This window comes from Solea solea, chromosome 11, assembly GCF_958295425.1.
Source record: "Solea solea chromosome 11, fSolSol10.1, whole genome shotgun sequence".
Lineage (NCBI taxonomy): Eukaryota > Metazoa > Chordata > Actinopteri > Pleuronectiformes > Soleidae > Solea > Solea solea.
The window spans coordinates 17,588,405-17,599,082 of NC_081144.1; the positions used below are offsets into that span (position 1 = coordinate 17,588,405).

General features: G+C 38.2%; 1 protein-coding gene across 3 annotated transcripts; it reads right to left on the bottom strand.

The window, feature by feature from the left end:
- Nucleotides 1-150: 150 nt before the first annotated feature.
- On the bottom strand, nt 151-4,485 carry LOC131468142 (transcription factor 7-like 2). 3 transcript variants are annotated; one of them, XM_058642078.1, is made up of 7 exons: nt 4,351-4,485; nt 3,137-3,530; nt 2,542-2,607; nt 2,155-2,213; nt 1,348-1,534; nt 912-1,019; nt 151-805 (listed from the first exon to the last, which is right to left on the bottom strand). In XM_058642078.1, exons 2-7 carry the CDS (start codon nt 3,509-3,511, stop codon nt 686-688), a joined length of 915 nt encoding a protein of 304 aa, XP_058498061.1. In that variant the 5' UTR covers nt 3,512-3,530; nt 4,351-4,485; the 3' UTR covers nt 151-685. The 3 variants fall into 3 exon arrangements, with proteins under 3 accessions (XP_058498061.1, XP_058498060.1, XP_058498062.1); XM_058642077.1 differs by having other exon boundaries at nt 4,304-4,482; XM_058642079.1 differs by lacking the exon at nt 4,351-4,485 and having other exon boundaries at nt 3,137-4,147.
- Nucleotides 4,486-10,678: the final 6,193 nt, after the last annotated feature.

Genomic DNA, 10,678 nt, shown 5'->3' on the forward strand with positions numbered 1-10,678 from the left:
CAGACTCCATGTGTGTCTGTACATGTGTCCATAATATTCCGTCATGAGTGATAGTCTCGACTTGTTGCCTGGTATGTTCAACTTCCCAAAAGTCACAATAGAGGTAAATTCATCAGGTTAACTATTGAGTTGGATGGTGTGAGAGCCCGTTTGTTTTTTGTTTTTTTGTTTTTTTTTTCCTTTAGTCATCCATCTCATCTGTAGGATTCGCCTCGCTTTGCTTCTCCATTCTTTTCACATGCTCGAGGGTTGTGGAGACGTCGGAGCGCAGCCCAACCATGGCCCTCTGTGTTATTGCGCTTTCCACCTTCACATTGATCAGCTCATGCCGATCTTTCTCAGTTTCCGATATTGCATGAACATACCACAAGCATATCTTATGTCCTACACACATTTCCTGTTGTTCTTACCAATCTATTACTTCGTCATTACAATAGAAATAAGAGGGTAGCATGTTGATATACATGTAGTGGGAGGATGGGGAGGAAAGAGCCTCTCAACCACTGGAAAGATACTATTAATTGCTAATAGACACCAACATGTAAAATGTCACCATATTTATTTACATATTTAAATTAATATACACTGACTAGATTTAGTTCTCACTTGAAAGATATTCTGAATCTCAATATGACTTTTTAGTAAAATAAGTGCAATGATGGGAGGAGGGGGTATGTATGGGGCCTCAGACTGCTTCTTCTTCTTCTTCTTCCTCTTCTTCTTCTTCTTCTCCACCTTCTTCTTCTTCTTCGTCCTCTTCACAAATAACGGGGCACCTCCTCCTGATCCTTTTCCTCTTTTTGCCCTAAACAAAAACAGAACCATTCCACTTCTCAGTGACTGCACTCCATCATTTGTTGTACTGGTGTAAACATGGGTAAGTTGTATGTACGCAACACAGTGTAACATACGTAGTTGTCACGGGTCGTCCACCATGGATATTTTTCTGCGTGGAGTTTCCTCAGCCTTTCAGCTTCCTCGTAGTATTTGGCCTGTTGTGTGTCGGACATGACCCTCCACTGTGGACACACAACACCAAACCATCAGCACACTTAGGACTTATGCACATGCAACAATATATTTATGTTCCCAGTGAATTTGTGAAATAAATCCATTGTTTACATTCAGATTATTATTATTACTTTTATTAATACAATTTGCTTTCGAGACAAGAGCAAAATCACCCGTGAAAGAGTTAAAGTTTATCATCAGAGGAACATTTTTACAAGTGCTGTCTCAGACACTGATCAATGCCTGACTGAAGAAAACATGCCAATCGTTTTTTCCAAACTGGGATGAAGCTTTTGTCACAGTGACTCTCAAGCACACAGACCAAAAGATGCTCACCCGATCGCCAAGGGCCATGTTCACCATTGCATTATCACTCAACTTGAGCTCCTCCACAACATTTGCCCTGTGCTCCTTCATGAACAGCATGAAAGCGTTGGGAGGCTTCTTCACATAGGGCTGATCGTCTACCTGTTGACCTTTACACCTGCGTTTTCTGTGTGGAAACTCATGGGAACTCATAGAACTGTGAGGAAAAGAAGAGTTGAAAAAGCGAGAAGTTCGGTAAAAGCGAGTGAAAAATATCACATGAAGCTGCCAGAAATTAAATACAAGGTGAGTGTGAGTTTATTTTTTTTCATTTATTCAAATAACAGCAACATTTCAAGTTGCCTTACCGAGGCGGCAATGTGAACTGTGGAAAACCAGATTCTACAGGTGGGAATGATCACATACACCATTTCTCTGTTCCTACATCAAGGAAATCATTTATCATATGTTAAAAAAAAATTTTTTGAAGTGTATTCTTATTTGGTACAAAGTTAAGCATGTTTTTTCATTTCAAAACAATGACAATGTTGTAATGTTCAATTATACTATTTTAGCTTTTGTGTTGATGTGTGGGGTAACTGTCGAGCACTTAGAATCATTAGTAAAGCTGAATTTAGAGAACATATCAGCATTTTATTTCTCAACACTTTTTATGAAAGAAACAAAAATAAAAAATAAATACAAATAAAAGAAAGAAAGTAAACACACACATACAAACAAACACACACACACTGTTAACAGAAAAAATGTGTATGACGATCCAACCATTTGCTCATAGTTGTGTTTGTGTTTAAATTTCTGTTTCTTGTTACTTACACCATCCCAACAGATTTCATGTTCTGCTCCTGACCTTGCGGCATCACTGACGGCAGATTCTGAAGACACAAAACAGCTGATAAGATAAACCGCATCATCTGTTTCATCTGCTCACCAGGTGTCAGTGTTTCCTCTTTCTTCACCGTGTGCAGAGACTCACAAGGGTACAAGTCCCAGTTTGAGGGCCTTTATGTGTGGACTTTGCATTAGTGTGTGAGCCCTGCAATGGACTGGCCACCTGTTCAGGATGTACTCCGTCTTTACCCCTATGTCAGCATATTATAAGTGGTGGATGTTTCTGTTATACATGGTTGTAAATGTAGCTCGTTTGCTGAATGAAGCAACTTATAATTCATTTGCAAGTGAATTGTTTGAACAGAGTCTTACCGAGAGTGGAGGAGCTCTGATGGCTGCTGGAGGAGCGTCATATTCAGGCCACTGATATGGAAGGTGCTGCATCAGTGAGAGACATAGACGATTGATCAGTCATGTAAACTCCAATAACATATTTTCAAAAACACCACTGGATTCATAATTTAGTCAGTTGCCCAATACAATTTCACATAAACAAAAAAAATCAGAATAAACAGGTAATGGGGATATTCCATAATCCTAGCCTCATGAGTCTAAGGATGGGTGGCCTTCCGGGAAAGGTAGGGTTTGTATTTATCTGCTGTATTTATGAAAGTGAGTGGAGGTGAAGAGTACAGCATATTTACTATTTGCTATATACTTCTTCAATGCAGTTTAACTGCTTCATTGAATTATATTTGTGGGCAGTAAGGTCATTAATAAACAGAGCTTTACAATAATGTTGCTCAACTCATTAGATTCAGCAACTGTTGAGAAAATACAGTGGGTCCAGAATAACATCAGTCTTTTGCTGCGCTTGTGTTGACCTAAAGCTTCCAGCATTATGGTAACAAGTATCTGCTGATACATCTCTTATGAATCTATCTGTACCCGACACTTGTTATCTTACCTGGCCATGGTTGTATAGGTCATCTGACATGGTATTTAGATAGTAGCTGTTGGGAACAGGCTGTTCAACACTTAGTGTTGCTGCAGCTGTAAAAGGATGCTCAAAGCCAAGTGTAGCTGCCTCCATGGGAAGGTAGCTATCATAAACTCCATTCAGGTCTTCATTCACTGGCTGAGCGGTGTTGTTAAATTCAAACTCTACTGCAGGGACAGCACGGAGAGGGTTGGGTGGAGCTGCCAGCATTTGATTGAGAGCAGCGTGGGCTACATCTATCAGATCTTCTTGATCCATCTCCTCGATAATGCACTGAAACACTGAACCAAACTGGAAGGCGTTTGCTGCTCGGTCTCCACTGTCTCTCCTGAAGTGGCTCATGATCTCTATGTCTGAAGTCCTGTGACATTGATGGGAAGATGGTTTTGTGACATACAGTGCTGTGCAAAAGTTTTGGCCACCATTAGATGTGTTGTTTTAGCAATGCTATATAACGACAATAGAGGAGAATTATTTCTATTTCACTTTACTGGAACACATCCAGAAAATATGTATGCAGTTTTTTGGTGTTAAAAAAACAAACAAAAAAAAAATTCAGAAAAAAAAACAAAAAAACAACAGGTGTCAAGTATTTAGCGTAAATCCTGTGTTTGTCCTACTGTTTCATTTAAAGAAATATCTGCTGTAAAAAACTATTACGCCAGGTTTATTCAAGACATGCCTGAGCATTACATACACATGTTGCATGAGTTAAACTCATTGACAGCTTGCTAATATATAAGACCAGCTTTAAGTCCAATGATCACAGAATTTGACAGACAGAAAAAACAACAGAGCTGGTGGTGCCTGAAATGTATGCACAGTGCTGTATTTATAAAGAAAAACTTAACAAGACTTTACAACTTCACTGCATTTTAAAGGAAACACTAGATTTACCTGCCACAGCACATTTATCATATGAGCAGATTGCAATACATGATGCATGCAAAGGTCAAAATACATGAGGAATGATCTGAACCTGTGATGATCTGAACTGTTTTAGGAAAATATCTAGATTTTCTCTGAATTTTGAATGTATCTGCCCTACATTATTTTAGTCCCCCAAAAGACACTGAGTGACCTCACTGCAGTTGAAAGAAGCAACAGAAATGTGACAGTTTTTGAAAATCGTACTTGCTGCTCTAGCTCCCTTCTCTCTCTCTCTCTATATGGTTTCTTACTCGTTGTTCGCTGTTGTTTTTCTCCACTTCCGAAATCCTCAAGGACAACAGAAGAAATGAGGCCAGGCTTGGTTTTTGGTTACGTTGGTGGTGATAGTGGAGTAGTTGGTAAAACATATTGCACTTACTTCTTGCTCTCTTTCATTTTCTGAACATTCAGAGACAAATCAAAACATCAAAGATTGGCTTAAAGGCATTAAAGCCACGAGATTGACCTTGATCCTAATTCACAATTACTGATGTTACTTACAGTTAAGTAACTAATTATATTTACTCAGTCTAGTATGTTAAGCACCAGCCTAACTCCTGCATAAAAAGTATCACTAGCTAAAGGTTTTCAGACTAATCTTTTGCAGTAAAACATAGTTTTCACGAGTTATCTTTCTCAAGACATTGCATTGACTTCCATTCATTTGGACAGTCTAAACAAAGCCATAATCAGTGAATACCTAATCACACTTCAAATAAACATAATGAGTTCATCAGAGATGAGGTTCAGAGGTCTCATTAAGACCAAGTACTGTATATGAGGACTACTGGTCCTGACAATATGCAGAAGTTAATTAGACACTCTAAGTTGAGTGTGAGAGTGAATGGTTGTTTGTCTCTGTATGCTGGCCCTGCAATGGACTGTTATCTTTATCTTGATAATGTCAACTACAAGTTCAGATTTGATTATACTGTATATGTTTTACACTCAAATATTCCTTGTGACATGATATGCCATGTTTCTGTAGATTTTTATTTATATATCTAAAGTTATCTAATTATTTATGTTTTTATGTTTATGTTACGACAAGAGACACTGTGTACTTTAGAGCGCCTTAATTTGTTTATTAGAATATCGATCATATTGCACGAGAAAGGATGATGACATATCATCAAATCAATATTTTGACCCACCACCGATAGGCTTAATAATTACGTTTTTATTTTATTATAATTACATTCCAATATCTGATTCTTCTTCACATCCAATATGAACTAATGTTCCCGTTCAAGAGAATGGTCTCGGATACTACATAACAGATTTGATGATTGTGCAAGCAGGCAGATGGAGTATGATAAGTCAAAGGGCTCCTGCGTTAATGTTAGGTGGCTGTTGACTGCTAATGCTTTTCAGTCAACCACTCATCATGTGTTCCACTTCTGATGCACACTTGATCAGTACACTACCAACTAGTGGTAGAGTGTGGTCCCTTTTTTTTGTTTGTTTGTTTTTAATAGATCCAAGCCATTCGGACAACAAAGCAAACAAAAGTCTAAATTCACAACTGCAAAATAAAACAAAGGACACAAAATACAAGATGAGAGAATAGCAAGGAAACAGAAACTCTTCAAATTTTCCTCTCATTAATTATTTATCCAGTGGAGATATTTTAAGCCCCTGACATCATGTCTGTGACAAATGGAGACAAACTAGGTGAGAAAATGATTCCAGCTTAGAGTAATGTCTTCTCATGGACACTAGGTGGCAGATTAGGGTTAACAGTAAGTCTTTTTTCAATGGAAAGTTCCATGAAGACCAAAAAGGGAAGACAGCCGTTCAGGGAGGAGTCCTCATGCATGTATAGGGATGGGGGGTATTACAGATAATGTATTTAAAATATGTATTTAAAACACAAAATCTCATTCTATAATTTGTATTTTTTTGGGATGATGAAAATACTTCAATGTCCTGTATTTTTGCACTTACTTAAATACTGTAAAAAATACTGTATATTGTATTATATGACATCATCAGAAAACATAACGCGAGGTGCTGCCACAGATTGGTTTTCTTCATGCGTGTTGCCTACTTAAATTTTTTTTTTTTATTTGCCCGGACTTAAAATCACACAAATAAACACACAATAGACACAAAGTCACAAGCTTTCATTGCCACACTTGAGCTTAATCTTATTTTAATGTATCTTTTTTTTGTTCTCCATTTAGTCATTGGTGTTAATTGATCTTTGAAATGTAAAAGCTGTGTATGTTCTCAATGCTTTCAAATGGTTGAGTGCTATGGTGTGCACAACTTGACAAGGTCACTTCCTGCCTCAGAGTGCTTCACAATATTCCATCGTGATGCTGCAATAACAATATCCATGAAGATATTTCAGCAAAAATGTAAGTAAACACATTTGTTTTCATACAAAATAGTGTATAGTTCACACTAAAAACCATACATTAATCTATTAATAATAAAACCAGAAATTATATTGAAATTAGGTAAATACTAACATATGGATGATTTTTAATTAAAGCACTTACTGTTTAAAATGATTGCATTCGATAGTAAGATGATGTTACATTTAGATAGGAGCTGATATTGTTTTGTTGTATTTACATTCATAGAGGTTGTGCACACACCAATGAGTTTCAGCTGTAGACTAAATAAGTAATATTAGTATTTGGAAAATATAATAATACAGTATTTTATTTTTGAATCGTTGTGTGCCTGCTGTATTTTGTAGTTTTGTCCAATATTATGTGCATGTATGTTCTTTCGGCAGCTCCACCAAGCAGGGTTCCCAGATGTCAGAGAGAAGTGTGCACAGAAGTAATCTTATATGTTTGACTTGTGAAATGAAGGTGTTTGCTTTTATTTTGGATCACTGTGTTTCTCATATTCGATGTAAATATAGATATTTTCTAAAATACACTTTTACTAGCATCCAGGTCCTGTGTCTGTTGACCCTGAACTGTCCTATATTTTGAATTTTATGAATTTGTACAGTATATTATAAAAATAGCAAGCTTCCTTGTCACATGACATGTTTACTTAATTATTTATTCTTTTTTATTATCTAATTGATATTATTCAAATGCTACTTCAGTTGTAACAACCCATAATTTAATTGTATGGCTTTTAGTACAATGACAATAAAGGCTATCTTATCTTATCTATCTTGATGGAGAGGACAAACCTCTTGTGTTATACAAAAATACCCTTTTTTAATGGATTCCATGTTATGTGATTTATGCTGACTCTAACCTACTTATAGACAAGAAAAGACAAGCTTTTAGGGTGTGCCTTGTTTTTGTTTTGTAGATGGGGAAATGCTGTGCTATTATTATGCTCTATATGCATGTAATCAAGACAACAAGAAGATGAAATCATTTATTCATCAAACTGCAAAATTCTATGTCTACAAACAATGTCTTGAAATGATCTAATGAAGACACAGTATAATTATTTCATACACAGCTGACGGATTTGTGCTAAAAAAAAAATCACTTTAAGGAGCTAGCAGTGCTGGCTTTGTTCTCCATCATGCATCTTTACTTACAGCCAGCCGACTGAATGTAGGCCAAACCCATGGATCAATTCAGCTCGTTAAAACCATTGACAGACTGAGGCTCCCCAGTGGTGTTCCTCGTCCACCTCCTCATCTTTTTAAAATTCCAGCAGCTGCATGTGATGTATGCACAGTCTGCATCATTAAAAAATAGGATTCTTTGTTTTCCGAGCGTATAACTAAGACACATTATGAAATAAACACAACTCACTGGCTGTTAAACTCTTTGAAACTAGGAGGAGGAGGCTCTCCCTGTAAACCAAAGGGAAATCCACTGCTATAAATAGAACAGGTGAGGTGCTTCCACTGAAGCGGCAGTGATAAAGGAAGGGCTTCCCCTCCTCCACACACACATTCATGAAAATGTGTGTGAAGATGTGTTCACAATAATATGTTTCCCAGGTTTTCCCCTGTGGAAGATGGTGCTCTATAAAGAAAGTTCATGTTGACAGGCCGTTAACTGGTGAGTGTATTAGGTTATAAATCAGCTCACACTGCAGCGGTAAATGTTCACAGCATGTGAGCCATTCACCAGTGCCACATGTGACGTTCAAAAACGAACCGGTCACGTCAATCAAAAATGTCAGAGAAAACGGGAGGGAGAACTTGTGTGTAACTTTTCACTATACTGTGTGTCACTGCTGAGTTTCAGTGTCTCGCCTTTTTCCCCCGTGTGACATACAGTGCATGGTTCCCAGCCAAAATAGAAAGAGACAAGATCTGTTGATAATGATATTGACATCCTGCCACCGTGATTACATCAAACTGACACCTCTCAGTCTAGGTTTAATATCTGAATTTAATAGCTGAATCTGAATACATGAAAAACATAAATATTATCTCTTAAACTATTTTAGCAGCTGTGCGCTCTCTCGCTCTCCCTGTCTGAGTAAACAAAATCACAGACCTGAGTGCTGCATTTGACACTGTTGACCATAAAAGTTTATTACAGAGGCTGGAGCGTGTTATTGGGATCAATGGAACTGCATTAAACTGGTTTAAATCTTACTTATCGGAGAGTTCCCAGTGTGGAAGCTAAACATGGAGTTCCACAGGGGTCGGTTCTCAGACCGATACTTTTTAACCTCACACATGCTTCCTGTAGGTCATTTTTATTAAAAAACACAATCTAAATTGTTATGCAGTTGTCACACAGTTGTACATTTCCGTGACGTTGTATGACAGTAATCAAGTTATAAATCTGTAAAATGTCTCTGAGGACTCTTCAGTTGGTTCAAAATGCAGTGGCATGGGGAACTGACAGGAACCAGGAAAAGAGATCTCATCACTCCAGCGCTGAGCTCTTTACAATGGCTCCCTGTAAAGAGACCACTCCGGTCAGAAAATGGAGGCCTGCTTGTGCCTCAGCTCTCACCCATCTGTCTCTCTCTCTCTCTCTCTCTCTCTCCTTCCCCATCTCACCTCCTCTTCTCTGCGCTTTATCATAACTTTGTTTTCTCTCACCCCCTTGTTTGTGCTCTTCCTCTCTATATCTCTCTCTTTTCTTATTTCCCAGGTATTCGTGATTCCAGAGCTTCAACACTGCAGCTCAAATATTGCAACTATACTGATTACTATATATAGCTACTGATCACTAACGTTAATATTTTCCTCATTCATCCTTCATTCATGCCCTGTCCTTTTCGGGGGGGTCTCATGAGGAGCTGCAACCAATCCCAGATGGCGATAGCACATGTCACACCCTGGATGAGATGCCATGAATGTTTTTGATTTGTGAAATACTTGTGGTCTATTATATTTCTTCTCTTTGTAAATGTGATGCTTTGTCTGCAATCTATTGAACTTCGTCTGTCCATCCTGGGAAAGGTTTCCCTCCTCTGTGGCTCTTCCTGAGTTTCTCCCTTACTTTATGTGAGGGTCTAAAGACAGAGGGTGTCACTTGCTGTGCAGACTGTAAAGCTCTTCGAGGCGAATTGTGTTTGTGATGTTGGGCTATAGAAATAAAATTGAATTGAATTAGCTTTTCTGTCAGAGATAAATCAAAAAGTGAAGTCATAATCAAATTTGTGGTGTGTGGAGACAAGACAGACACAGTGCAAGAACACGGCAGACGTGCAGCTGGTAAATGGTCTGTATTTATTTAGCGCTTTTCTAGACTTGATGACTACTCAAAGCTGCTTTACACTGCAGTTTTGCCATTTACCCATTCACACCCATTCACTCACACAGTCATGCAGCCCATCTACATGCAGCATATTATTTTCATACCCATTGACACAATTCTCCAGGGTTGTCAGGTGAAACGCGGGGTAAAGCCCAAGCACGCATGTAGCCCAGCGAAGCCAGGAATCAAATCGAAATCCGTTCAGCTGAAAGACGATTTGCTCTACCACTGATCCACCGTCAACTTAGTGTGAGTACACACAAAGCTACGAACATGTATGAGGTGATACAAATGAAACATAGTTGTATAGGTTTGCGTTAAATCCCACTAAATGGGACAATGGTGCCCTCTGTTGAATTTGACCTGTATTAGTTAGTAATGGCTAACGATTACGTTATATATATATATATATACTATGTTTTGTGTTTTGTCTCGGCTATTGTAAATGAGGTTGCTCCTCAATATATTTCTTAGTTTAAATAAAGGTTACAAATAAATAAATGAATAAACTGTTGCTGCATGAACAACAGCCATTAGGGGTTACAATCTGTGGTTAGCATGGTGGTCTATTCAGGGTTTCTAGTAATGTGTCGCAGTCATGTACAGTTAATGATGTCATTCTTCTCTCAGACATGTCTGAGCAGTGGAGAATACAGCCAATAGTTCCCGTCACTTCTGTTTTGGTGTAGGGCCCCAGGGTCACTTTTGCCTGTGACCTTTGAAATGCTTCTGTCCAGTGACAACAATGGCCTCATACAACTTGTGAAATGTCACATTAGAAATGTTACTATGACAGGTATGAATCCATTTGCTTTTGTCTGTGGACAAGGCCACTCTTTTATCTGGAAGCCTGTTTCATCCCCATCTTTAGACGCTCGTCATAATAAAGAGAGCATTATACTCCTGCTCAGACATGTCT

Excerpts from the sequence above, each read along its gene's own strand:
- LOC131468142 (XM_058642078.1), bottom strand. The coding sequence starts at position 3,511 with ATGAGCCACTTCAGGAGAGACAGTGGAGACCGAGCAGCAAACGCCTTC. Across the intron at positions 2,608-3,136 it reads ACCTATACAACCATGGCCAG|CACCTTCCATATCAGTGGCC; the intron begins GTAAGATAACAA and ends TCACTGATGCAG. Across the intron at positions 1,020-1,347 it reads ACATGGCCCTTGGCGATCGG|TGGAGGGTCATGTCCGACAC; the intron begins GTGAGCATCTTT and ends GTGTGTCCACAG.